Source organism: Neovison vison, chromosome 7, assembly GCF_020171115.1.
Source record: "Neovison vison isolate M4711 chromosome 7, ASM_NN_V1, whole genome shotgun sequence".
In the NCBI taxonomy this organism is placed as follows: domain Eukaryota; kingdom Metazoa; phylum Chordata; class Mammalia; order Carnivora; family Mustelidae; genus Neogale; species Neogale vison.
Genome location: NC_058097.1, coordinates 202,380,392 through 202,407,614, shown reverse-complemented (window position 1 = coordinate 202,407,614; position 27,223 = coordinate 202,380,392). Strand labels below are relative to the sequence as shown.

The 27,223-nt window shown below is 56.0% G+C and overlaps 2 protein-coding genes across 8 annotated transcripts; one reads left to right on the top strand and one right to left on the bottom strand.

Annotated features, from left to right (window-relative positions):
- Positions 1 to 156: 156 nt before the first annotated feature.
- SIRT3 (sirtuin 3) lies at positions 157 to 20,996 on the top strand. Of its 7 annotated transcripts, none has more exons than XM_044259860.1 (8): positions 303 to 423; positions 3,979 to 4,126; positions 5,333 to 5,524; positions 5,619 to 5,851; positions 8,230 to 8,330; positions 15,094 to 15,255; positions 18,830 to 19,039; positions 20,433 to 20,996. In XM_044259860.1, exons 1-8 carry the CDS (start codon positions 369 to 371, stop codon positions 20,451 to 20,453), a joined length of 1,122 nt encoding a protein of 373 aa, XP_044115795.1. In that variant the 5' UTR covers positions 303 to 368; the 3' UTR covers positions 20,454 to 20,996. The 7 variants fall into 7 exon arrangements, with proteins under 7 accessions (XP_044115800.1, XP_044115795.1, XP_044115797.1 ...); XM_044259859.1 differs by lacking the exon at positions 303 to 423 and adding an exon at positions 1,779 to 1,894; XM_044259865.1 differs by lacking the exon at positions 3,979 to 4,126 and having other exon boundaries at positions 157 to 423.
- Positions 20,997 to 21,560: 564 nt separating this feature from the next.
- RIC8A (RIC8 guanine nucleotide exchange factor A) lies at positions 21,561 to 27,175 on the bottom strand. Its single transcript, XM_044259856.1, has 10 exons — positions 26,975 to 27,175; positions 26,704 to 26,751; positions 26,034 to 26,621; positions 25,510 to 25,601; positions 24,872 to 25,022; positions 23,681 to 23,776; positions 23,454 to 23,598; positions 23,235 to 23,379; positions 22,727 to 22,846; positions 21,561 to 22,354 (listed from the first exon to the last, which is right to left on the bottom strand). Exons 1-10 carry the CDS (start codon positions 27,056 to 27,058, stop codon positions 22,234 to 22,236), a joined length of 1,590 nt encoding a protein of 529 aa, XP_044115791.1. The 5' UTR covers positions 27,059 to 27,175; the 3' UTR covers positions 21,561 to 22,233.
- Positions 27,176 to 27,223: the final 48 nt, after the last annotated feature.

Genomic DNA, 27,223 nt, shown 5'->3' with positions numbered 1-27,223 from the left:
TTCCACCGTACGAGGGCCGGGGGCCGGCCCGGCCTCCGACCGGCTTTGCGGCCTCGGCCCTGGTGACGCGCAGGCTCTCATCTCGGATGGGGACCGTGGTGACAGTAGCGTCTGAACCGTGGCTCGCGAGGACGGACTGAGAATGCCGTGAGCGGCCGGAGCAAGTGCTCGCAGCGTTCGCCTCCCCGTCCCGGCTGAACCGGGCGGGGAAGTGGGAGCGGCGAGTGCCGGCGCCTGGGCCTGTCTCCGGGGCGAGAGGCGGGACCCCAAGGGGCTGGGACGCCGCCCCCGCCTGGCGTCCCTCCACCTGGGCTGGACTCGTGGCCCTTGGGGACAAGGTCGCGAGCGCGCGGCGGCGGAGCGTGGACATGGCCTGGTGGGCTCGGCCTGCGCTTTCCGCCTTCAGAGCCTGGGGCCCGGCAGGTGAGGGGCCTCTCGGCGCGGCAGGGCGGCCGCAGGGCTGCGTCGGGGCGGGCGGGGCCGGGGGAGGCGAGCGCTCAGGCGTCCGCGCTGCTGGGGTTGAGCAGCGGGCGGGGTTCGGTCGAGGCGGGCGCCGGGGTCCGGTGTTCTCCTTGCGTGGTCGCGGGACACTGCAGAACCGGGAAACGCGGGGCCCCCGTGCACGCAGCTCAGAGGACAGTCCAGAGGTCAGCAGCGCCGCGGGGTCTCTGTCTCCTCTGCACGTTTCGGGCGGGTGCGGGCGGCACTCGTGGGTCCTGCGGCCAGTCGCTGCTGCCACGCAACTGTCAGAACGTACGTGCCTCCGCGGTCGTTCATGCGGACCTGCAGCATTCTCGTGTTTTCTTTGCGTGGCTGTTTTCATGCGAACCCCCACATCCACCCCAGCAAGCGCTCCCCCGACCCTGCCTCGCCGTCCCGGAAACGGCTCGAGTCGGGGGAAGGGACCTGTCGCTCCGGTCCCGGAGGGGCAGGTCTAGATGCAGCCGGGGCTGCGCGCTGGTTGACCGTTCAGACCCGTGCCGCCGCCTGTTTCCGCGGGGCACTGAGGGTCCCCCCGCCGACTTCCAGGTTGGGCGCGAGCTCCAGGATTCCGTTCTACCGATGCTTCCTAAGGTGCGTAATTGCTCTGTCCTGGAGACCCTTTGTGATCCGGTCATGACCGGTAACGCTGAGGGACGCTGTCCGTACTCACTTGGGGTCAACGCCTGGGTCGAAAGGTGTGCGGGTTTTCATTGCCCTCGACAAAGACGGTGCAGTTCGCACTTCGCTAGCGTGTGTTCCTACCCTTCTCGGCAGGAACTGTACATTTGGGGATCTTTGCTGTTAACTTTAAAAAATAAAACTTAATTTGCCAAGAAAATGGGTGTGTTCAGGAATAGCAGAAAATGCAATCCAAGACAAGAAAGCTATGGCAAAACCAGAGACAAGTTCCGTAAACAGAAGTGCCCTTCGAGCGAGGAAGGGGAGGGGGGCTTGGAGGGCCGTGGGAAGCGCGAAGACCTTCGGGATGAACTGGGAACTGGAAGATACTGGCTTCTCGTTGGCTGTGCCGCGCTCCCCTCGGCTGGGCTCTGCTCTCATTGGCAGAGCTGTGACTGGCTCTCATTGGCTGAGCTGTGGCTGACTCTCCTTGGCTGGGCTCTGCTCTCATTGGCTGGGGTGTGCTGTCACTGGCTGGGCTCTGCTCTCATTGGCTGGGCGGTCCGGATGGACGCAGCGGCTTCTTCCCGCGGGGAAGGCGGAGGGCTGCGAGGAGGACGCGCGGGCGGGAGAGCGCCCCCTGCCGGCCTCCGCTGCGCGTTGGCGAGGTCGCGCCCACTCCGTCCGCCTGCCTAGGCGTTGGACATGCGACGGTCTCAAGGCCCACAGTTGTTAGGAAACCGAAGTGTCGGTGAAGGGATCATAATAATCGACTTGATGCCGCCTCGCACAGGTACTGAAAGTTGAAGAGCTTAGTAGGTCCAAGGGATTTTCCTTCATTCCAGAAAATTCCTTCTTTACTGCGCTGACCAGGGTCCCGGCACGTTCTGACTCCAGCTGCCTGAGGGAGGACAGCACCCGAAGGACCCCGGCCCTGACACGGCCCTGTGGGGACGGCCCCGGCCCTGACACGGCCCGGTGGGGACGGCCCCGGCCCCGACACGGCCCCGCTGAGACAGCAATCAGCCGTGTCCCGTGCTGCTGCCGACCCGCGGAGAATCGGGGGTCCCCACAACCCCCCCCTCGGGTCCATTCATTTGCGCGAGCGGCTCACAGAACGGGGGAGACCAGCTGACGGAGTGGACTGCGGGCTTCGTCCGCAGGATGCTCGAGGAGCGGAGTGAACCGCCAGACCCAGAGATGCAGAGGGGGAGGTCGGCAAGGGTCCCTGGTCCCTTGTGCCTCCGGAGCTTGGGGCCCAGGGGCCCGGCATGTGGTTCACCGACCGGGAAGCCCACTGAGCACCCCTCCTCTTGAGTTCTCTGGAGACCCCGACCCTCTGATCACAGTTGGTCTGCCCGGCAGCCAGCCCCCACCCTTCGGGCCTTCCCAAAGTCCCCTCATGGACATGAACCCAGATGTGGTGGAGAGGGGCTGGTTACGCAGAACAGGACACCCACCTCACCTTCATGGCTGTGAGGGGAGCTCAGGAACTGAGGACAGAGACCGGCCGTGGTAACAAAAGACGTGCCCTTTGCTCTTAGAAATTCCAAGGGTTTGAGGATGAGCAAAAACATTATAAATCAGAATATCACAACTTCCCTTTAATTCCTTTTGTGCTTCTCATAATGACTTGCATGTAGGAGGAGCTCAGTAAACGTTGGGTGGAGATCGCAGGGGAAGAGTTGTTCTAGGTGCTGAGGGACGCGGGGCCATTCCCAGCTTGGGGACAGCCCGAGCATCTCGTCTCTTCCTGACCATCTGGCCAGTTTTCACTGGAAAACTTCCTTTGGAGACTTACCACATCACACTCAGAAGAACTGCTTGACGGGTGCTTTTACAAGTCTCTGATGCAGCAGAACCCCCTTCAGGGTTGTGGGCATCTCCGCAGGAGTGTGGAGATGAGGGGGAAGCACTGTTTTCCCTGCTGTGTGGATTTCCTGTGCTTTCTGCTGGGAAGGGTCGACTTGAGCAAGGCTGGAAGAATCATTTCTTGGTCTTGGCGTTAGCTACTGAGGCTCAGGGTGGCAGAGTGACTTGATGAGACCGACAGTGACCCAGGGCTCTGACTCTCCTCTGGGGGCCATTGGCCCTGCACATACACCTTCCTTTGTCTTGTTCCTCTTTCTTTTGTACATACCTTTCAGAAATCTCTTCTTTTGAAAAGCCAAGGTGATGCCCATGTGGTGGGAGAGGCAACAACACAAGCAAGTAGGCCGTGAGCAGCAGGCAAGGGCCTGACCCCCGGGTGCGGTGTGCGAGGTGGCGTGCAGGGTCGCCGCAGGGAGGGAGGGGCTGTCAGCCTGCCTAAAAGGAGCAGAGAATCAAACGAGTGCAAAGGGATTGTTCACTGGGGTTCGCCAGTGGCTTCGCGAAGTCCCGGCCTTGACTGTGGGAGAGCTGGACATGCCGAGGTGGAGAAAGGTCTTTAAGGCAGAGGAAGCCGGGGTAGCACATACACAAGAGCCAGGCAGTCCTTTGCTTGGCTGAAGGCGGGGGTATATAAGAGGGCAGGGTGGGGCTTGAAATTGTCACTGGGGTGGGACTCGCTGTGCTGGGATGGGGAGCAGAGAGCTTCTGGGGACCCTCACTGCCCGTGTGTCCCGTGGGGGGTCGGTGCAGAGAGTGGGCAGTGTTGGTTGGGAAGGAGCGAAAGAACGCAGAAGACAGAGTCATCCCTCTAGAAGATTCGTGCTCCCGAGTTGTTCGAACATGCACGACGACGTGCTTTTGGGATGATGCTTATTTCTTGCCTAAACCACAAATGAGTAGAGGAAATGCTCCTCGTCTCCTGTGTTTATGTCTGTATTCATTTTAGATTCATCACTCATGTGAGGAAGGTTCCGACTTCTTTTGTTGAATCTCTTTTCCCGTCAGGGTGGAGGAGTTTCTCTACTGAAGTCAGAGACGTCCTGGGGGAGGGTCATCAAGGGCCTTCTCCTGGAAGAACGGACATGGTGGCCACCAGTCTCTGGGGTGTGAGAATGGTGCCCGGCGCAGTGGGGCTGGCGGTCCTGAACCCTGGGTGAGTTGCCAGCATGGTGCCAGGAGATGAGGGAGTTGTGCAGCCTGGTTAGATGTTGCACAGGGGCCCCAGCAGCAGATCAGTGAGCCTAGGAAGCATTCCCAGGCCCACAGGAGGTGAGGCTCTGTTGCCTTGCCTCCCACGGCTGCGGACTCACTTTCAGGGGGTGCTGTGGGCCTGGTGTTACTCACGCTGCTTTTGTTTCTTCCTGTTGCTTTCCTGGGTGTTGGGTCATTTTCTAAGTCCTAAGGCTCTGCTGAAGCTCGTGACTTGTACGTTGTGTCTCACTTTTTTCCCGATGGAAGATCATCCTGCAATCCTAGCACTCAGCCGTGGGAGTGTCTCGGCTCCTGGCTTCTGGGGGTGACTCGAGAAGCCTTCCAGTGTTTCTCAGAGAGCCTGAGCTGAGTCTACCCACTGCCTTGTCTTTTTTTTTTTTTTTTAATTATCTATTTATTTGAGAGAGAGCGAGAAAAAGAGCAGAAGCAGGGAGAAGGGCAGAGAGAGAGAAGCAGACGCCCGGCCGAGCAGGGAGTCCCATGTGGCGCCCGATCCCAGGACCCGGAGATAGTGACATGAACCTCAGGCAGACACCCACTGACTGAGCGCCGCCGGGGGCCCCAGCCCCCAACCCACTGCCTTGTCTTGGTTGTGGGGTTCCTTCGGCTGCTTCATAGTACCAGCGGTGGCGAACACTGAAGATCAAGTTTCTACAGCAGTGTGGAGCCTTAGCGGTCAGGGCGCGAGTGTTTCTGGAATGGTCTCCAGAACCCACTTTTTCTCCTGATCGTTTTTGGTGTAAAGTCTGAGATGTTTGGCTTTCTTTAAGTGTCACTGCCGGTCTGTCACTCCCAGGGGTGCGAAGTGTATGCCTCTGCAGGGAGCACACCCAGAACCCCACCCAGCTCCCACCCCTCTGGTGCGGACCCTGTTCTCTTCGCACTCGCGCTGGACAGCAGAATTAAGAGACCGTACATTCCTTGTTTGCCCAGTTCCAACTGACTGGAGTTTTTTGCTCCCAAATAAGTTGTGATTTCTGAGTTGAGACTCCTTTCTCTTGTAGCCCAGTAGTCATCCGTGATGAGAAGGGTGGTCATCTGGGGGGAGGAGAGGGAGGTGCATAGTCGGTCTCCGTGGTGGAGTGGCGGGAGGGCTAGCACGAGCTTACCTGTCCCTGGTCAGCCGGCCACTCTCCTCTCCTGTCAGCATTGCAGGTGGAAGAAGACCCATATCTTTTTCTGCTGGTGCCTCGAGCGTGTTTGGAAGAGGAGGCAGCAGGAGGAAGGAGAAGCTTTTTCTGCAGGACATAGCGGAGCTGATCCAAGCCAGAGCCTGCCGGAGGGTGGTGGTCATGGTGGGCGCCGGCATCAGTACGCCCAGCGGCATTCCGGACTTCAGGTGCCCTGCCGCGCCGGCTCTTCCCTGGGCCCTGGGCTGCCTCCTGGCCCCACCCTCTTGCTCTGGGCTCAGAGCTTCTTGCTCCTTTCTGCAGGTCTCCCGGGAGTGGCCTCTACAGTAACCTGCAGCAGTACGACCTCCCGTACCCCGAGGCCGTTTTCGAGCTCGCTTTCTTCTCTCACAACCCCAAGCCCTTTTTCACTTTGGCCAAGGAGCTGTACCTCAGGAACTACAGGCCCAACATCATACACTACTTCCTCCGACTGCTGCACGACAAGGGCCTTCTTCTGCGGCTCTACACGCAGAACATCGATGGGCTGGAGAGAGGTGAGCCCTCCGCCGTCTCCACCTGCTCACATGCTTCCAGGCAGTGCTTACCCCGTCTCTGATTTCAAGCCCACTAGTTACGCCTTCGTCCCTGACAAAAAGGCCCCGTGTGTTTAAGAGTCACTGGGGAGGGGCGCCTGGGTGGCTCAGTTCATTAGGCAGCTGCCTTCGGCTCAGGTCATGATCCCAGCGTCCTGGGATCGAGTCCCGCATCGGGCTCCTTGTTCTGTAGGGAGCCTGCTCCTCCCTCTGCCTCTCTGTCTGCCTGTGCGCTTGCGCGTTTTCTCTTTCTCTCTCTGACAAATAAATAAATAAAATCTTTAAAAAAAAAAAATAAAAATTTAAAAAAAAAAAAAAGTTACTGTGGAGATCTCACTGGTGGACCCGATGTCCCGGCCTACTGGATAGGCTGTGAGTTTCGGAAAGAGTTAAAGTTGACATTGGGAGCCTCTAGTTCAGCTAATCTGATACAATGATTTCTTTTTCAAGAAATTAATTATGAGCTTTTTCGAGCACATACAAGTAGAGGACTGTGGTGAACCCTCACGCCCTCGTCCTAGCTGGTCCTTCCTTTGTCTGTGTCTTGCCGCCCCCCCAGCCCCAGTTATGTCGAAGCGCGTCTGTCCGTGATGTCATGAACGTGACCTGTAAACAGCCTGTAAGTACTTCACTGGGTATCTGGAGAAGGTAAAGACCTTTAAAACAGAACTACGATGTCACGGTCACGAAGAGATGACCACTCCTGGCGTAGTATTAGCAGACTGTTTGTATAGCGATGTCCTGCCAGCCCCGGTAGCGGCCCTGACCAGTGACTCACGGGTGGTCCCGACGCCGACTGTGCATCGCGGGAGGCACTGGCCGAGCCTTTCTCTCCTGGCGGCAGCGCTGACGGGTGCTGCGAGCCAGCAGCGGCTGGGCTGCGCCGCGGACACCCGGTGGTTTGAAAACCGGAGTGGCCTGGACTGCACTTAGCAGCCACGAACACCCATGGGGATGACCTCTCCTTCTGGAGCTGCGGCAGGACAGGCCTTGTGGGAAGGTGGGAGCGTGTGGCCGTGGGCTTTCGCATGTGGAGATGTAGGACAGTAATGGGGACAGTAGGAAGCCACCGCAGCTGGGACTGTCTGCCCCTCACAGCTCCAAAGCCGACCGTGGGAACAGGTAACTGTCATTATAAGGTACCTCTGTTTTTCTACAGCTTTTCCTCTTGTTAGTACAGTATTTATTTGTCTTCCTCTGTCAAACCCTGAGCCGACCACGTTCCCCAGGCTGCCTGGGGAGGGTTAGGAGAAGGAACATACGGGGCAGACAGGATGCGGGACAAAAACCTACGGGAGGTGGAGGCGGCTCCTTCACGTGGCGAAGAGGATGAGAAAGGCCGCTGTCCCTCTGAGAGGGCAAAGCCCAGAACGGTGTGGGAGAAGAGCTGTTGCTTCGGAGGAGGCTTCCTAGCCCAGCCAGGGACGAGGCTTCTGAGCGCAGGCCCACTTCAGCCCCAGAGCCGGCGGCGCCGACCGCGGGAGCCTCTGCCAGTGTGCGGAGGTCCCGTGAGACCGTGTGGTTCAGAAGCTGCGGGGGGACGAAGGGAGGTCGGGGCTGTGGCGCTGCCTCTGAGGCTCTTCTCGGTCAGCGTCCCCGGGGGGCTTAGTGCCGCCGCAGTCAGCAGTGGGCTCCACAGCTGGCAGGCGCTCCTGGCCAGGAAGAGGCTGGGGACGACCTCGGCGCAGGATGAGAGGGTGCGGCAGGAGAGCTGCTCCCGGTGCAGGGAAGACAGACGGGGCCGGCTGGGGTGGGGTGGGTGCTCTACAGGTTTTATATTTTTTTGAAACTTACTGTCTTCGTGTCGTTTTCTGTTTTGTTTTGTTCCTAATTTTAAGATTTATTTATTGGAGAGAGAGTGAGAGCCTGCGCACATGTGCCCGTGGGGGGAGGAGCAGAGGGAGAGGGAGAGAGAGCATCTCCAGCAGACCCTCCTCTGAGCGTGGGGCCTGCCTGCCTCGGGGCTCGATCCCAGGACCCTGAGACCGAGACCTGAGCCGAAATCAAGAGTCAGATGCTCAGTGACTGAGCCATCCAGACACCCCTATATAGCTTTTTCACTTTTCCTTGGTGTCTGGAGAGTAGAAAGTGTCTTCCTAGGTATCAGATGTAATCTTATCTGCACTTAGATCAAACCTGTCGACAGGCTTTGTTTAACCATGGTTTGGCTCCACCTGGGAGCCCTCATCCCTGCGCTTCCTCCGCTCAGGGGGACGTTATCTTCAGGGGGTGGAGGTGGCGACCCCAGGCTTGCACTGACAGCTGGGACTCCAGCAAGGGCCTCCTGGCTGAGAGCTCACCCTGGAGCTGGCGGCTCTTAGCTGTGGTTTGAATTTCAGTGTCTGGCATCCCTGCCTCGAAGCTGGTTGAAGCTCATGGATCCTTTGCCTCTGCCACGTGCACCGTCTGCCGAAGGCCCTCTCCGGGGAAGGACATTTGGGTGAGTTGTCCTGCTGCCCCTTCTCTCTCTCCTGCACTTCGTGGTGGGAGTATGGGAAAAGTGGCATTTTATAAGCGTCATCTTGGAAGGACAACAGTAATGGTGTGAAACATTTTTCTTTATTTTTAAATTGGAAAAGTAATACACACTTGTAAAACATTAAGAAACGTGGAGGGGAAAACGTATCTCCCTTCCAACTCTTCCTATAGCCCACTTGTAACGGTTTGATGTATAAGGCTCCAAGCCTTAAAAAAAAAATGCCAAACATACTTGGCCGTATCAGTGTACCTACACCATAGAGTGACTATACTGTTTTTAGTAATAGGATTACTAAGAATTTTAAAAATTTATTTATTTGAGAGAGAGAAGGAGAGAGAATCCTCAGCAGACTCCCCCTGAGGGCAGAGCCCAATGTGCGGCTGGATCCCATGACCCTGAGATTATGACCCGAGCTGAAACCAAGAGTCAGAGACTTAACTGACTGAGGCATGCAGACCCCCCAGTAATAGGATTGTTAAGTTTAATATTCTACAAACCGCTTTGTTACAGAACAAAATTGTATGGATATCTTGTGTCAGTAAGTACAGGTCTGCTTGCTGTTTTTAGTGACTTATATTAAATTTAGCCCTTTACCTACTGTGGGGTATTTTCTGATGTTTGTGATTTTTGCTCTTAGGAACAATGCATCTATGACACTTGTGCTTGGATCCTGTGTCCGTCTGGGGCTAGTTCTGTAGGATGGGTTTCTTCAGGCAGAACAGGATAGACTGGAAAATCTTAAATAAAGATGAAACTCTGAAAAAAAAAAAAAGATGAAACTCTGAAATATTGCTGAGGCATAGGACCCTGTCTTTTATTTTTTAATGAGGTCAGACTCACAGAAGCGTCAGATTAGCGTCTGACAGTGCAGAGTTTGTCGGCACTTCTTGATACGCTCCCCGTGTCCGGCCACCACCGCCTCTCTCTGATTCCAGAACATTCTCATCACCACAGAGGAAAGCTCTGTGCTCCAACCAGTCAACCCTCCCAACAGCCCCTGGCGAACACTGGCCCTTCTCAGAAGTTCCGACCTGGAACTATGCGTGCCGCCTGGTCAGTCCCATTTCCTCTGCTCGGTCCGATGCCTTCAAGACGCCTCCACGTCTTTTCATGGCTTCGCAGACCACCACTTCTGGTGCTGAATAGTACTCCCTTGTCCGGATGACGGCAGTTATCTGCTCATCTACCGAAGGGCATCTTGGCTGCTTCCGTGTTTTGGCAGTTATGAACAAAGCTGCTGTAAACCTCCCCATGCAGGCTTTTGTGTGGACGTGAGTTTTCGGCTCTTTTGGTAAATACCAAGTGAGAGCGTGTTTAGTGCCTTCTGACGTGGCTCCCCCACTTTGCATTTCTGCCGGCAGCGAGTGGGAGCAGCGTTTGGTATTGTCCGTGTTTTAGACTTTGGCTGTGGTGGTAGGCGGGTGGGGGTCCTGTTTGCTCTCGTGTACAGTTCCATGAGGACATGCTATGTGGAGAAGCTTTTTAGATGCTTGTTTGCTGTCTGTACATCTTCGCTGGTGAGCTGTCTATTCGGGTCTTTGGCCGATTTTTTAACACAGTTGCTCATTTTCTTATTGTGGAGTTTTAAGAACTTTTTTTGTATTATGGATAACAGTCCTTTATCAGATGTCTTTTGTAAATATTGTCTTCCCACTTTCTTGACAGTGTCTTTCACAAAGCAGGGTTTTTAATTTTAATGAGGTCTAACATACTGTTCTTCCATGAATTGTGCCTTTGTTGTTACCTCTGAAGAGTCATTGCCAGCTCCTGCCCTGGCCCTGTGTAATAGCATCAAGGGGTGGGGGTCGGGGGCTGGTTGTTTAGGGGCCGAATTTGCTGGAGGTGAAAATTGAGAGTGGTCGTGGTCTTTCTTTTAGGTGAGTCATCTAGGATGCCAGCGAGCTGGTTTTCCAAGTTAACTAAGTCTGGAGTGGACAAGGTTTCCTATGAGATGATGGTTCGGCTCGTTAGTAATGGGGTTAAAGGCTACCTGGGTGGATTTAGCATCGAGAGGAAGAATTCTCTTTGAGGACAACGTGGAGTCGCTCGTGATGGTCATGAACAGGTTCATCGGGCTTCTCTGAGGAAGCCTGAGTCTGTTCCAGTCAGCAGGCTCAGAAAAGGGTCCTGTAATTGCTCGATGTTGCTTGCAGCCCTCTCGGGAGCTCCTGGGTACGATCCCAAATCTGCCCCCCATTGGCGGAGGGCAGGGACAGACCGAGGAGGCGGCCACTCCAGGTTCGTAGGTGTCCGTTCTAGTCATCAAGGGAACTGACATGCAGGGCTTGTCCCGGGCAGCAGCGGGACGGCTGGATCCCCACATCTGACTCCAAATCTTGAAAAGTTCATGAAGAGGCCGTAAGTGGGCTCAGCCCTGTCTACTCTGCACATGTTCTCAAGACCACACCACATCACCTTCTCAAGGCCGCGTCCTTGGAGCAGCCTCTGCGGGGGTGTGGGGGGACACACAAAGGGAACCCAGGGTCCGAGGATGCAGGAACGGAGTGAGGAGCTTCCAAGTGCTGGGGTCCAGGTCACAGGTCAACTGGGGGTCACACCTCTTTGATGACCTTCCCCAACATCTGGAGATTTCCAGCGAGTGTTCTGGTACCTTGCCCAAACTCAGACATCTGTTTCTCTAAATCCCTTTCAGGGTGCTCTCATTGGGCTGGTTTTATCCAGCGTTTGGCCTGACCCTCACCGGCAAGCATATGGACCCATCGACATAAATCTGAGAAATCAGATCAGGAAGTTTGAACGACCGTGTTACGTTCTTCAGCAAATTCTGGGGGTCCTCAGTCACTTTAGGACACTCTTGCAATATGGCTCGAAATTGAGCCTTGGTCCAGGCAACACGAGCAACCTAGTGTTCACCTGGGCCCCAGCAGAGTGAACTTCAGAAGCGGCCGGTGTGAACAGGTTCAGGAGACGGAGGAGGCGGGTGGGGAGAGGTCTGGAGGTAAAGGGAGGCTCAGCAGAGGGTTAGAATGAGCGATGGGTAGAAGGAGGTGGGGACTGTGCCGAGGGAAGAGGAAAACGGCTCCAGAGGCAGGACCGGAGCGCAAGACCTGCCGGAGACAAAGGAGGTGGGGAGGGCCGGACTCAGAGGCCGCGTTGACTTCTTTCAGTTGTTTGCCTCTTTGGAAAATGCTGTTTCTAAGTTAACGAACCAAAGAAGGGAGAAAACTTTGAACCCTAAAGTGTTTGGAAGCCTCAAGGTACCAACTAAAATAACACGGCTGTCGGATTCAGTTGTGAGAAGAGTGGATTTGGGGAGATGGCAGGTTCCCCATCATGGCCATCGAAGCTGTAAATTACTTTTGGTGGAGTCCGTCCATTGAGTTAAGAATGCACGTGAGGAGGGACCACAGTTTTGAAACCTAGAGCAAGCTGGGGCTCCAGAAGTGTGGGAGTGTGGGGGCAGTGGTGTCCTCCAAGCGTTTGATCCCCGGGACCTCCTCTCCGAGAGGCTTTTCCCTAGGGGGAAGAGAAAACTTTCCAAACAGTACAGTCCGGTAGGAGCAGCCTGGCTCTAGGAAGGCGTCGGACCCAAGGTCAAGCGAGGACTCCGAGAAAGGACAGTGCCGTCTAAAGGTCTCGGATAACGCCTGGAGAGCTCACAACACAGCCCAGGAGAGAGCTCACCCTCGACCCCAGGCTCGGTGGGAGAGCCGCGAGCCCGACTCGGTCTGTGGGGCCTGGCACCTGCTCGCTCGCGGCCTCAGAACCGCCGGGCAGCACCTGCATCCCACTTCTGACACCAAGTCACGTTTTCCTGAAAAGCAAATCTGCCTTCAGCAAAATGGACTATTCGGGAACAGTAGAAAAACGCAGTTTGGGGCAAGCAAGCTACAGCAAAACTAGGCAAGTCCAAAAAACAAAGGAGAGGAACATTTGACGGAGAGGAGGGAGGGAGTTGGGAGGGGCTGGAGAAGCAGGGCAGGGGAAAGATGGCGTCTTGCTTGCTGTCACTGGATGGTTGACTTGTTGTAGACGGTGGTACACATCTTCCCCTGTTGGGACCTGCCTTGATGGTTCTTTGCTGTTGAGGGTTCTTCTGTTGGGTCTGTAATTCACAATTCTTCATGTGATTGGTGGTGAGTAGTAGGGTTCCTTCCAGCCTCCTGAATCCACATTAGCAAGGTCTCCCTTTATTATTAATTTTCATAACGTCCAGCACCATTTGTTGAAGAGATGAGATTTGCTCCTTTGTCAAAGATCAGTTGACTGTGCACGTCTACTTTTAGGCTCTCTTGTGTCCCACTGGTATTTTCACCTGTTCTTACAGTCCTGCCACAGTCCTGAGTCCTGTAGCTTTTTATATTAAGTCTTTTTTTTTTTTTCCAAAGTTTGTCAGACAGAGATCCCAAGTAGGCAGAGAAGCAGGCAGAGAGAGAGAGAGAGGAAAGGAAGCAGGCTCCCTACTGAGCAGAAAGCCTGATGCGGGGCTCGATCCCAGGACCCTGGGATCATGACCTGAGCTTTTCGCAGAGGCCTTAACTCACTGAGTCACCCAGGTGCCCCTTTATACTAAGTCTTGACATCTTCTCCATCATTCTGTGTGTTGGGTATTCTGGTCTTTCCTTATAAACTTAGGATCAGTCTGTCACTGTCTGTTCTTTGCACCTTTGTAACCTCTTCTCTCTGTCTTTGGGGTTTTGCACTTTTACTGTGGTCTCTCTCCTTATGGATTTCCTTTTGTTTACTTATTCTGCTGTAAATTTGTAGGGCTTTCTGAATCTGTGGTTTGAGACCTTTCGTCATTGCTGGAAAGACCCATTGACCATTGCCTCTCCCACTCCCTCTCTTTCCTTGTGGAACTTAAACTCCCACGAGACCCTCTCAGGCTCCCACCTGTGGCTTTTATGTGTATTCTGGCTTTCTTCTCTATGCTGTATTGTGAATAATGTCTTTTGATCTGTTTTCCAGTTTATCAACCTTCTATTCTGTTGTTCAGAGTAAAGCTCTTCCATTGAGTGCTAATTCTTCTTTCTTTTTGTTTGTTTGTTTGGATAAGATTTAATGAGATGCAAAACCTCAATCAGCAGTAGGCTCATTTCCAGGTCTGAATTACTGGCCCCATTTTTTTCTTCTAAATTTTTATTTAAAAACTAGTTAGTTAATGTATAGTGTAGTAGTGGTTTTAGGGGTAAAATTTAGTGATTCATCATCTACGTACAGTACCCAGTGCTCATCACAAGTGCCTTCCTAATTTTTGGTACTTTTTATTACTGGAAGTTCTCTTTGGTTCTTTTTCAAATCCACTACATTATTTTTTATAGTTTTCTATCCCCATCAGATGTTTCAAAGCTGTCTTATTTTGTTTTAAAGCACTCAACATTATTTCTCCTTAATCTGTATCTGATAGTATCTGAAGTCTTTGAGTAGACTCTTTGGTTGGCTGTCTCTGCTGGTTCTGGCTGGGCTCAGCTTGCTAAGCTGAGGCCAGGAAGTTTTGTCTTAGGAAACTGGAGTCCTCTTTCTTGGGCTGTGTCCTCTGAAACCCAGCCCAGCACATCAACGCAGGCATCTTAGGGTGTAGTGATGGTTTGTGTCCACCTTCCCATGGCCTGCGGGTAAGTGGTCTGTCGTAATGGTCCTTAGAGCTTCAGCCTGAATGTCTGCCAGGCCTAGGACGATGCATGATCGCTTTAGCTAAAGTTGGGGACAAATTTTATATCACCTTTCACATTGAATTATGCCTAGTGGAGGGTACATGCCTGTAGAGTACCTCCTGAGGGCTGTCATCTACTCAGTATTTCCTTGGCATCTGAACGGCTCTAATAACTGCCCCAGGTGCACAGCTTCGTGTGACACTTGCAGCATGTCCTGTGCCTTCAGGACCTGCTCCCGAGTACTCCACCCGGCCCCCAGTTTTAGGGTGCTCTGTGAATCAAAATGGGCAAAATGTCAGTAAATGCCAAAGCTGGGTTCATTATTCAGTTGTTGTGAATGTTTGAAAATTTCTTAGTAAAGGCAATCTTTTTTTTTTTTAAGTTTTTACTTAAGTCCTAGTTATGTAACATACACTGTTGTGTTCGTTTCAGGTGTACAGTTGAGTGACTCACACACCCATATGTCCGCCGGTGCTCGTCACCGCAGTGCCCTCCTCTGTCCCCATCCCCCAGTCAGCTCGTCCCGTGCCCCCCTCCCCTCTAGTCGCCAAGAGTTTGTTCTCATATTGTTAGTTAAGAGTGTTTCTTGGTTTGCCTCTCTCTCTCTCATTCTGTTTCCCTCGATATTAAGAACCAACTCTTTTTTTTTTTTTTTAAGATTTTATTTAGGGGCGCCTGGGTGGCTCAGTGGGTTAAGCCTCTGCCTTTGGCTCAGGTCATGAGCTCAGGCTCCTGGGGATCGAGCCTTATGTCGGGCTCTCTGCTCAGCGGGGAGCCTGCTTCCTCCTCTCTCTCTGCCTGCCTCTCTGCCTACCTGTGATCTCTGTCTGTCAAATAAATAAATAAAATCTTTTTAAAAAGATTTTATTTATTTATTTGACAGAGAGAGAGATCACAAGTAGGCAGAGAGGTAAAGGGGCGGTGGGGGGAAGGAGGCTTCCTGCTGAGCAGAGAGCCCAGTGCAGGACTGGATCCTAGGACCCTGGGATCATGACCTGAGCCAAAGGCAGAGGCTTAACCCACTGAGCCACCCAGGCAACCCGAGAGAGCCAGCTTTTAAAGTGTGTTGTGACATCGTCCTCGGCCCATTTTCTGTGTCTGTCACACAGGCTGACGTGTCCGTGGACAGGATTCCCCGCTGCCCGGTCTGCACTGGCGTCGTGAAACCCGACATTGTGTTCTTTGGGGAGGCACTTCCCCAGAGGTTCCTGCTGCATGTGGTTGATTTCCCTATGGCGGATCTGCTGCTCATCCTTGGGACCTCCTTGGAGGTTTGTCAGCAGGTCCAGAGGTGGATGGAAGTGTGTGTGTGTGTGTGTGTGTGTGCGTGCGTGTATGTGTGTGTGTGTGTGCGAGGTGGGGGGAGGCTGGAAGGATAGGGCCCGGGGGGTGGGGCAGCTGGGGGTGGCCCCAGGTGCTCTCGGAGCCTGCTGGCACCCTGACTTGGGCAGGTGAGGAGGGCCAGCTGGTAAGGATGCAGAGGTGTTCCTGGCCTAGGGAGCGGCAGTCTGGGTGGAATGGGGAGGAGGGAAGACACTCAGCTTTGGGGTTGCTGTCAGTGTGGGTGGGGTACCGTGTGTGAGCAGAAGGGAGAAGGGAGGGATGGGGCAGGACAGACTTCCCAGGCCATACCGCAGAGGCCGATTTTGTGCTAGAAGCATTGATGGGCTTGAAGGGGTTGAACTGGGGACATGGCTGGTGCCCTGCAGTGTCCCAGAGACTGTTGGGGCTGGGGCTTGAAGCAAGATGTCCAGGAGGCTGGTGCTCACGAAGTCAGAGCTATGGGCACATTCAGACCACGTGACTATAAGAGAGGGCAAGCAGAAGGACTTGGGGACAGGAGAGGGAGTGGTTTGGCTCTGTCTGTGGGTGCTCAGGCCATTGGCTGGTAAGGAGGTATGTGAGGGGGGTGCCGAACTAGTTCTGCACGTGTGTGTGAGGTGCCTGGGACACACCGTGGACACATTCCAGAAGCTGCTCTCCATCTGGACCTGAAGCTCAGGACTTTGTGAAGGACTTTGCAAGAGCAATAAATGAGCCTCTGCACCGAGCTCTGCCTGACTGGGTGTTGGCACCACAGGGCACCAGGGCCAGGAAGGCCTGTGCTCAGAGCTCCCGCCAGCCCAGAGGCCTCAAGCCCAGTGCGTTTCTTCAGCAGATGTGCCTGCTGTGGGCCAGCCCCATGCTAGGGCTTTGGACGGACACAGTAGGACGTCGCAAGCAAGGGACGGTGTTAGGTGGCAGTGTGACAGAGGAGAAATGACAAGTGGGACGGGAAGGCTGGGGAGGGTTGTGAACTGCGTGTGATACCAGCGTGGTTGGTCCGTGTGGCCGTGTCGGGAAGGTGAGCCTGGAGCTGAGGCCAGAAGGAGACGCGTGTGTTAGCGGAGGTCTGGCAGCAGACACCGCCACACAGTGGCCCGTGGCCACATGGAGTGAGTGATCGGAAGGCAGTAGGGACAAGGTCTGACCTCCTGACCCCGCGAGTGCTGTGGTGGGCAGAGTTGGCAGAGACCCCACAGGTGGCAGTCCGGGCGGTGATGGCGGCTGGCCAGGGACACTGCGGAAGGCGTCAGAGCCCAGGTGTGTGAAGGAATGGTGAGTGGGGGAGCGTGGACACCCGCAGGGCTCCAGGGTTGTGACCTGAGTGAGACCGCAAGAACAGAGCTTGGGCAGGTTGGGGGAACTTGGCCCCAGACACACTGACTCGAGTGCTGTGTCAGACCTGTGATGCCCATACTGGGCCTGGATGGAAGGGGGAGCTTTGTGGGGGGCAGAGGGCCGGGGGCAGCAGTAGTTAGCGGTGGGTGGTGCGCAGTCTGGCCGCCGCCCTGCGCTGGCCGCCGGCAGCGGACACGGGGACCGCCAGCCCTCTGTTTTTAAAGTGAAATGAAAATAGCCTTTTTCTCTGGTTATAAAAGTACCGTCTGCGCCCACATTACACAGACATAGGGAGTGAAATGGAGGGTCCCTCCAGGTGGTTTGCTTGTCCTCACAGGCTTCTCTGCTGCACAGATGTGGGCTCTCAGCAGAGGCAGCGACACTGTGCGCAGAGACCTCCTTGGTCAGGTGCGGGTATGCCGTCCCCGCTGGGACCCCCGAGCAGAGTTCCCGTCTGTGGGCACCAAGGATTCTGCGGTGTTGCTCAGACGTTATCTCCTGTGCCGTGTGAAAGAAACAGTAACATACTTGATTACAGACCAGCCCTCTGGGTCCCACTGAGGGGGGCGCGTGTCAACCATAAGGTGATTTCTGAAATCTGAAATAGTCTGAACTCTGGAACACATCTAGCCCCAAGAGGTTTAAGATGAGGGATGATGGCTGTATAATAATTTATTTAAGGAACGTTCTACTGATGGACAGCAGAAACGAATAGTGTAAGGATTTTGTATTCAGAGTAAGAGTGTAGTGAGCGGTTGTGTGGGCATGTGTTTGCACGTGCACGTGAGCCTCCGTTAATACTGAGAAGTTACTTTCCAAAAAGATACACTGCGACCAGCTTTCCCACATCCTCAGCAACACCAAACATTAGCTGTCTTTAGTGTTTTTTAAAAATCTGTCTTTAAGTTTTTATCCATCTGATTGGTTAGAAATAAATGTGTGTGTGAGAGAGGAGGAAAGAGAGAGAAGGGAGGGAGGGCTAGCCTTTCTGTCGTGAAGAGTGAAGTTCGTCTTTTCGTGCCAACCACTGTGTTTTCTTTGGGTTACATATTTGTACCTCTTGCTCATTTTTCATTGGGCTATTTTCTTAGTCTTTTTATAAATTAGCATTTAAAGCCATAAATTATATAAAGTGTTTATAAAGTAGTTTAGCAATTAGAAATATAAACTGTCACATGTTGTTAGTATGTTTGCAGTTTATGGTAATGAGGTTTAAAAATTATTTTTCTACATCATATATTTTTTTTAAAGATTTTATTTATTTATTTGACAGACAGAGATCACAAGCAGGCAGAGAGGCAGGCAGAGAGAGGAGGAAGCAGGCTCCCTGCTGAGCAGAGGGCCCGATGCGGGGCTCGATCCCAGGACTCTGGGACCACGACCCGAGCTGAAGGCAGCGGCTTTAACCCACTGAGCCACCCAGGCGCCCCTCTACATCATATTTTTATGTAGATAATAATGTGATACTTGGCATTATCTGACTTATCAGGCCTAAAAAGTTCTCTCCCTTTACTTATGAAACCTAAATTCCCGTGAAGAACTGTTCTGTGTACATTTAAATCACTCATTTGAAATGTTTTCCGCGAAAGCAGGTGTTGAGTATGTCCCCACCAGGTAATGGGCTAGTGTTCACGCGTCTATCTCCTCTGTTTCTTGTGTTATCACTCGTGAGCGGAAATTTCACTTGGGAGCTGGATGAAGAAGCCCAGAGGTACTGAGTTAGGAGTCCCTGGAGGTCTGGATGGTGGAGACCGTGGAGAGGTGGGGCGCCCACCCCTGTGGGCCGCCCAGGAGCCCCCTGAGGGCCCAGGCCTTTGCTCCCAGGGAGCGGGAGCGGACGGGCGAGATGCTGCTGGGAGGAGACGGTGTGTGATGGGGCAGGACAGGTGAGAGTGCGTACAGGTGCTGGAGCCCAGGTGCACCTGGGCAGGGGGACCTGTGGAGGCCCGAACGTGCGGGAAGCAGAAGGACATGGACCAGGGAGGCACAAGAAGGGAGGAACCCAGGCACTGAGACCCAGCAGACCGCATGACCGGAAGAAGTGGAACAGTGGTGTGTTTTCACTGTGTCCAAGGCCTCACGTCCGTCTGAGCTGCCCTTTCAAAGGCTCAGGCTGTGGCATGCGGTATCCTGGGGGGCTTGGAGGGTGGGCGCTGTGCTCCTCACGTTTGGGCAATTTTTCAGGTAGAGCCTTTTGCCAGCTTGTCTGAGGCCGTGCGGAGCTCGGTGCCCCGGCTGCTCATCAACCGGGACTTGGTGGGGCCCTTCGCCTGGCGTCCTCGCGGCACGGATGTGGTGCAGCTGGGGGATGTGGTTCAAGGCGTGGAAAGGCTGGTGGAGCTTCTGGGCTGGACGGAAGAGTTGCAGGAGCTTGTCCAGCAGGAGACAGACAAGGTACAGACTGTCAAGCAGGGTCCTCCGAAGAGGGCTGTCTTCCTCACTGCCCAGGGGTCTGGGTCCCCCTGATTTGGAGTTCTGGCTGAAAAGGGACAGAAAGAGCGGATATTGGCTCTTACTCCTGTCCCGGCCACTGTCTGGGGCCTTCTGTGTGCTTATGGATTGGGTGTTGTGACTCATCATCACCGGGGGGAGATGGTCCAGGCGGACCAGGCGGCTCTCACTGCAGCCTTTTGTCCCCTAAATAAAGCAGCACCAGGCTCAGGTGCGGTTCTGAGATGAGCTTCGAGGAGCGGAAATTGTGCGCTGGTATGGGACAAAGCCCCACCTCAGGATGCTTTCAGGAGGTGGTCAGCCCGAGGGCTGCTGGCCTGGGACGATCTCCTGAGGGTAGAAAGCCAAAGACCTCTGATGCTCTCGAGGTGTCAAACCTGTACCAAGTGAAGTTTCCTGTGAGAATCAGTTAAGCACGTGTGGCCCTGGCGTGAGTGCCTGTCCTCTAAAGGAGGCAGCATTGAGCACCTCAAGTCCAGTTGTCTCCAAAAGAAGCATGTGACGCGGCCCTGGGGCTGAGGTCGTGGCAAAGCCTTGCCCTTCAGCTGTGAGTGCCTCAGGACTCAGGGCTCTTGGGTGGGGACTGACCAAAGCCCCCAGCCTCTGGCTGCAGCCTAGTTTCTTACCTTGTTGAACCAAAGAAAGAAGAATCTGAGGCTTACTGAGGCCACGAGGCTTTGTGCTATTTCCACACATCTTAGACGTTGTGACCACTGTTTTTTCTGGCCCTCCCTTCCAGAATTTGGCTCTAATGGCTAAGATGTAGGCTGATATCACTCCTTATCTCATTGTAAATGTCAAAGTTCCACTGCTGGGTGGTATTGTGGAAGTAGACGAGGCAGGTAGCACAGAAGCCTGTACTTGGCACATCAAAAGAAGCAGCGGTAAGTGGCTTGGTCAGATCGCCTGGCAGCTTCTTGGATCTGACATCCTTCTTCCATACAAGACTGAGTTATGTGACCCCCCCCCCCGGGGATTTTTGGAAGCAGTCCTACAGGATTTGACCTGTGTGATTTTACACTCTTAAGGAAATTTGTGTAAGGTGGGTTCTGGTGTTAGGGGTTTACGTATATAATGAAAGAGCGGCTACCCAGAAGTAAATGTTGAGGGAGGAGCTGCAGTCTGTCCTGGGGTCACCTTCCCCAGTAGTGCCCGTTTCTGAGCATTGAGCTTCAGCACGTCTCCCCTGGCTGGCCACCTGGATTCACCCTGCTGGCATCGTGTTACTTGGGCTCAACAGCACCATCGGCAGAGGCAGAAAGAGTTTGTTTTTTGAGATAGTTTGAATCCAGGTCCTGAGGTCTGTGGGTCTGATTCCCTTCCTCCTCTGTTCCAGCTCCATGGACAGGACAGATAGAGTGAGGGCGGGTCCCCCCTCCCCTTCTGGGACCGGAAGTGGTTCCAAGGAGTCCCTGCCCACCTCTGAGCAAAGAGTCTTGGCTGAACCAGAACCTGCTGCCTAAGGAAGAGGGTGAGGCCGACCGGGTCCTGAGCTCCGTGCCAGTGGGTCATGTCGTGCTCGGGCTGTGGGCCACCCCAGTTGCGGGCGCAAGCTGTCCAGCGCTTTCCTGTGGTTTGACTCTTCAGTCTGCTGAAGCTCTTGATGCTGAAAAAAAGCTTTCTCCTGACAGTGACCCTCTGGAACCCCAGTGGACCAACAGGACGCCCAGACCGGACCTGCTGTGTGTCTGGGTCTCCGTCTGAAGGGCAGGCTCAGCATCTCTGCCCCTTAGACTGTCTGGGGCGGAGGGGCCACAGCCATTCCTAAGGCGTGGTCCTGGGTCCCACGTAATAGAATCGAGTCCTTTAGCACGCTGGCCTCCTTAGTAGGGTTCTTGTTAGTTGGAGAAACTTTGTGCATTTCTGGCATGAAATAAACTCTTTGGTCTCCTCAAAGGAATGCAGGTGTTAATGATGTGAAAGGGGACCTTGGGCAAGCATGGACATTCCCCACAATGGAGTAACCCAAGGATGGAGAAGACGCCCCTGGCTCTACCCTGGAGAGGGGCCTAGTGCTGTTTCCCATGGGGCCCCAGCACCCCTCACCACCACACCCCCTCCACTCTACCCTGATGCCGTTTGCCTCAGCCTCCCCCCAAGAAACTCTTCTGCTCTGGCAGCTAACCAGCCCCCACTCTGCCCCGCCAGACCTTCCCAGTAATGCCCCCAAATTAACCTCTGTGCTGCGGGAAGGCATTACTCACTCAGAAACCTCGGCTTGCCTCTGGCCTGCCCATATTTCCCGCACAGGCTCCTTCTGCTGGGGTTGCCCCCACACCCAGCTTGCTGATCCCTGGCTCCTACCTTGTGTGTGGTCCCTCCTTCTAGGCATGGTTTCCCTACCCATGGGACATGTAACAGACTCAGAGGGGATCTGGGGACTCCTCAAGAACAGAGAACAGGACTAATGATCTAGGAAAAGGGCCAAATTCTGAAAAGAATGAAATGAACCCAGTACACATGCTCTTGCTTGAAACTCTTTATTCCAAGATGATGTTTTCTGTGACATCTGTGACATTTTGTGGCAGGTGACAGAAATCCAAACTTAGGGCTTTACGAGGTACACTTCCCTTCATATATTTATGGTCTACACCAGGGGGAAGGTCAGGAATCCACTGTCACAACCAGTGAGAGCTTGGGCGCTGTGGACACTACAGCAGACAGCTGGGCAAGGACCACGGATGCGTAAGATGCTACCAGTCCTGAGCTCAGTGGGGACAGGAAGGGCAGAGCGTACCTTGAAAATTTGTTTCTGACATTAGTACACACAGCTCTAGCCAGTTCTTTTCCCGTGAACCGCAGCGCTGGCTTGGCTTGGAAGCTCTGGGAAAGCCTGCCAGACGTGGACATGCTTGCGTGTGCTCACGCCCAGCTCTGTCCCCAGGCAGCAGCCCCTGCACACACAAGACTACTTCAGCTGCAGAAATCAAGGCTGAGTTCCCAGAGTTGCAGCGGGACAAGGCCCTCACAGTCCTACAGATAAGAAACTGGACCAGAAACAAATCATTAACAGAACTTTGGAAGTAAAGAGCAAGGGATCTCCAAGCTAGAGAGGGACGTGGCTTCCCCGGGTCACAGTCCCAAGACATCTCTGGAAGCAGCACCAGTTCTGAAGGGAGAACAGACGACTGCTGTCCTCAGTCGGGGTCAGAGTCAGGTTCTGAGGAGAGCTGCCCCTCCATGGTCTCACAGATGGCATCCTGCAGGGATGTCAGCTGACCCCGGGGACTCATCCCCATGGGCTGGATGACTCTGTGCCTGTGAGAAAAGCACAGTGAGGTGGGGAAGGGGCCTGGTAGAGGGCGGTGGAAGTCGTGCTCACCCCGACTACTTCCTAGTGCTCCACCGGGCTGTTCCCATTTACTGGGGAATCCCAACTAGTACCCAGTGGCTTTGGGACCTTAGTCTTAATTTCTCGAGATCTCAATTTTCATCACCTACGAAACCACCACCACCCACCTCAAGTCTAAGCCTTTCCTGGGGCATTTCCTTTGTTTGAAACCTCAGGAACGCAGCCTTGCTGAAGCCCACCTCTGACCCCACCTCTTGGAGCTCACAAGACTGGACACAGGCCTGGGGTTCTATTCTCCCTTCTCCCCGCCGTGGGCCCCGCCTTGCCTCCCCACATACCTGGAGAGCTTGTCAAACATGTTCACCAGCTTCATGGCCTCATGCTCCTTCTGCTCCTCCGTCATGCCCTCCATGGGGTTGGGCGGCTTTTCCTCCACCCTCCCGGTCACTGGGTTTATGCTGCTTCCCAGGGGAGGGGGTGCAGGGAATGCATTAGTGACTCTCTAGGACAGGAGCCGCTGCCCAGTGGGTGGAGTACCACACGTTCTGCTTGGGCCTGGACTGGCAAGGAACCCACACTCCTGGGGGTGGCAGGAAGCCCCCCTCCAGGAGCAGCAGTGGACCAGCTCCTGCCAGCTGGATCTCCTGGTCCCCCAACGGCCCAGCCGCCTTCAGTCCATGTTCTCAACAAAACGTCCTGACATCAGGGTGGATCACTTATGGAGTCAGTGCCTAACTCGCAACGTCCTGCCCACCTGTGCTCCTGTCCCACCCGCCCGTGGCTCCATCTGGCTGTGGGAACAGGGACCAGGCTGAGCGAGGGAGCCAAGGGTGTAGGGGCACACACCTGGCCTTGGCTTCCTTGTACTCATCCGTATCCGTGTCCTCGTCCTCCGAGTACTGGCCCTCAGGCCGGCCCCCCGCCATGAGGCCCCTGGCAGCCAGGAGGCCGGCGGCATTCCCGTAGCCCGTGTACTTGATGAACCGGGGCACTGAGGGGCAGGGTAGAGGTCAGTGTGCGAAGGGGGCTGGAGGGACAGGCGGGGGGCTGGATCCCAGCACTCACCACTCTCGGAACACAGGACAAACAGGAACTCGGCGGCCACTCTCTTCACATCGGTGTCCAGGTGTGTCATGAGGCGAACAAGCTTGTTCCGCAACAACTCACCAACCTCGGGCCGGGTCCTCACATCCCGCAGTGGGGGCAGCACCTGGGGAGGCAGCCTGGGCCTGCAGAGGCTGGGGTCTGTGATCTGGGGGGCCCAGCTCCACCCCCCAGCCCCCCGCCCATACCTGTGCCTTCAGGAACTTCCTGGCGGGCCGGTGAACGCGGGCACACTCCGTCAGCACGCTCAGCACGGGGGCCACACTCTCCTTCAGTCTGTGCGTCTGCAAAGGAGCCTCTGTCACTGGGGCTGTGCCCCCACCTGACTTGAGGTCGGGGTTGGGGTAGTGACACACACACGCACGCACGCATGCACGCACCACTCCCCCCCCACTTCCCCCAAGGCCTGGTCCTGGCAGGAGGCATTCAGGAAGAGGCCTTGCCACAGTCAGCCAGCTGAGGGGCCAGGAATGGGCAATGGGGATCCGTGAGAGCTTCAGGAGGACCTCGGTGGGAACTTATCTGAGGAGTGCTCATGTGTGCTCTGTGACCTGGCCAAATCACTCAGCTACGCTACCCTCCCTACCTGTACCCCGAAGTTGTTCATGGCCATTAGCACCCCAAGGACACACGACCTGTCCTCAAAAAACAGCGCCCAAAACACAACAAAAATCCCTCCTCGATGGGCTTCACAGACTCGGACAGCGAAGAGCTGCCGGCCTCCCCCCACTTACCTCCCTGGATCGCGAGCCTAGCAGCAGTCGCGGTAGGGACCGTCACAGACATCCCATTCGACGCACGTGACTCAACTCCCAGCACGCATGAGCAACATGGATTCCCAAGGGGTCCACCCAGTCTCACTGCAGTGCGGGCTGCAGCCTGCGTGATGTCTGCGAGCTCCCAGAGGAGCTGGTCAGAGGTCTGGCCCCCAATGTCCTGGGTGCAGGAGCCTCTGGCTCAAGATGCCTCTGGGTCCCCTCAGGGATGCCAAGACACAACTGACGCTCGTTGCCAAGAGCTGCTGAATGTTGCAACACCGAGACTCTTAGGCCACCAGCAAGGACTCAAAAAACATGCACAAAAAGCTGTAAAAAGTTCTTTGTTTGACTCAGAAAACTCATCACAATAACCAGAAAAAACAAAACCCGGAAGAGCGCGTGTGAGTCTGCGTGCGTAAGACGGACCGAGTGTGCGCACGCACGCGCGCCCCCGTTTCTCAGGGTCTGCCAAGCTGGACCACAGAGCAGCCGCAGAAATCTCCCGAATCACCCCGCCAGGCTGATCTCCACTGTGCAATGCGGACTGTTAAAGCAGCGACCGTGGCTGCCTGGGAAGGTCAGAGCCACTGGGGAGCCCCCACATCAGGTCCCTCTCCCCACCTGGTGCAGACGCTTCTCCAGGAAGCCGAGGAGAACACGAATCACATCCATGTTGGCTCCCAGGAACTCCAGGGAGCCTTCGCGTGGCTCCAGGGTAAGGAGGACATCCAGACACTTAAGGGGCAAGTTCCCCAGGAGGTTCACCGTGTGCCTGAGGACAGACGGGGAGGAGGGCTTGCTGAGTCCGATCCCCAGCATAGGTACAACCCTTGATGCCCCCGCAGAGGCCACATAAGACACGAACTAGTGACTGGGGGCTTGGCGACAGGAACCAGAGGCCAGAGCTGAGGGCAGGACTGACCATGGCAGTGTTTCCACTTGGTGGGGTGAGCTCCTAAGGAAGGGGGCACTGCCTGCAGATGCCCTCCCTGCCAGGCCCTGTCTGGGCTGAAGCACCGCAGACCATCTCTGGAAAACTAGAACCTGCCTAGGCACAGGTCATGGAGACGGAGAGGAGGAAGCTGCCCTGCGACCACAGCACCCCTCGTCACTAGTCCTCTGCTTCCAGAATGACGTTCCCATCCTCAGATCCGTACCCCTCGTCCTGGCCACACGCGGACGTCGGTCCCAGCCAGGGCTGGGAACCGCTCGGCAGACACACCAGCACACCTCCCTTCCACCTAACAGGCGTCCCTCACCCGTGGAACTCCTCCGTGCGGTCTCCAGCAGCAGCGACCATCACACAGTGCCGCAGGATGGTCCCCAAGTGCCGGTAACGGGCAGCATCTTCCTGACCGAAGAGAAAGGGGTTCCCGTGAGGGGAAGCCCTACTCCTGGGTCATATACACGGACCCCGACTCTCCTCTCCCGCACACCTCACCCGCGTCCTCTTCCACACACCCTGACGACATTTCCTCAATCCAGCGTAGGTCCTCTCAGGACAAAGTCACGGTGCGCTCCAGCCCCACGCTCATGGCCTCCCCGTGCCCCAAACGCCCTCCTGCGCTGCAGGAGCCACACAGCCACACACACGCCATCTCTCTCAGAAACGTTCTTCAGGCCCTCTGCCCAAAATGTGCATCTCCTCGCCTCCTCCAGACAGGCTGAGAACTCCACGGTCCTCTCCCCATCCGATACCCGGACACCGGCAGGTGCCCTCCAGGCAGACAGAGCCAGGAAGCGCCCACACGGTGAAGCCCTGTGGGTGCAGGTCCGTCCTCACCTCGTCCACCTCTCTCTTGATGGAGTCAAAGGTGATGTTGAACAGCACTTTGAGGATCTCCATGGCCCGCTCGGTCTCCTGGGGAGGAAGGAGCTCGGGCGGGCTCTCCCCGGGGATCAGTCCCAGGGTCAGCTGCAGCGCGTCGGTCAGCAGGCGCACCCCCTGCAGGTCCTGAAACAGCTGCTGCCGCACGTCCGTGCGAAGTGCCGTGAGCAAGAACAGGAGGCGCAAGTCAAAGAACTGGACGTCGTGCGGGAAGCTGGTCTGCGGGCCCAGCCCCACGCGCTCCGCCAGCCTCACCACCAGGCGGGCCTCTGCCGCCTGCACCTGCGCCACCGGGCTGCTGAGCACGAGGTTGCACAGGCACTTGAGGGACTCGAGGACAACGTCCACGTCCAGAGGCTCGGGGACCGGCTCCTCCAAGGCGACGCCGGCATAGCGGGCAAGGGCCTGCAGGCTCTGGCGGCTGGTGAAGGGGTCCAGGCAGCTGCGGTCCCGGGACAGGATGCGGATGCTCTGCAGCCAGGGGACGCGGCGGGAGGGCGGCAGGCCCCGCTCCAGGACCGAGCCCAGCAGCTCCGCCAGCCTCTGCGGGCAGGGAGAGGAGCGGCTCCAGCAGGCCCCTTCCACGGGCCACCCACGCCTGCCCCTCACCCCGGTCCGCGCCCACCTTCCGGTCCTGCTGCTGGGCGTCCTCAAACGTGAAGCTCTGGGAGTTCTGCGGGGAGACGCGGGCGCTCAGCGGGGCGGGGGGGGGGCGCGAGGGCACAGGCCCCCCGGGCCGACAGCGCACACCGGCCTCGGGGACTGCACCCGGCGTCCCCCGCAACTCCTCCCGGCGCCGCCCGCCCCTGGCCGCGCACACACGCTCAGGGCCGGCCACGACGCGGGCCCCGCCCCGCCCCTCCCTGGCGAGGACCCCGCTCGCGAGCCTCGCTCACCTCCCGGTTGTACGTGCGCAGAGCCTCCATAATCGCGTCCTCCTCCCCCGCCTCCACAGCATCCGCAACCACCCGGGGCTCCATGGCGCCCGCGGACTCCCGCGCCGGGCAGGCGGGACAGGCTTCGCTCACCCGCTCCCGGCAGTGTCCAGCCGCCCCGCCCTGCCCCGGCGCGCGGGGGAAGCCGGGACCCTGCGCGCCGCGCTGCGGGGCGGGGCCAGGGCTGCCCGCGGGGGACGCCGGGACCGT

Bases quoted from the DNA above. Each gene is read 5' to 3' on its own strand.
- SIRT3 (XM_044259859.1), top strand. From the start codon at position 1,807: ATGCGACGGTCTCAAGGCCCACAGTTGTTAGGAAACCGAAGTGTCGGT. The intron at 1,895-3,978 runs GTACTGAAAGTT...TTTTCCCGTCAG, and splicing joins CTTGATGCCGCCTCGCACAG to GGTGGAGGAGTTTCTCTACT. The intron at 8,331-15,093 runs GTGAGTTGTCCT...TCTGTCACACAG, and splicing joins CTCCGGGGAAGGACATTTGG to GCTGACGTGTCCGTGGACAG.
- RIC8A (XM_044259856.1), bottom strand. From the start codon at position 27,058: ATGGAGCCCCGGGTGGTTGCGGATGCTGTGGAGGCGGGGGAGGAGGAC. The intron at 26,752-26,974 runs GTGAGCGAGGCT...GTCTCCCCGCAG, and splicing joins TGCGCACGTACAACCGGGAG to AACTCCCAGAGCTTCACGTT. The intron at 23,380-23,453 runs GTGAGTGCTGGG...CCTGCCCCTCAG, and splicing joins TGTCCTGTGTTCCGAGAGTG to TGCCCCGGTTCATCAAGTAC.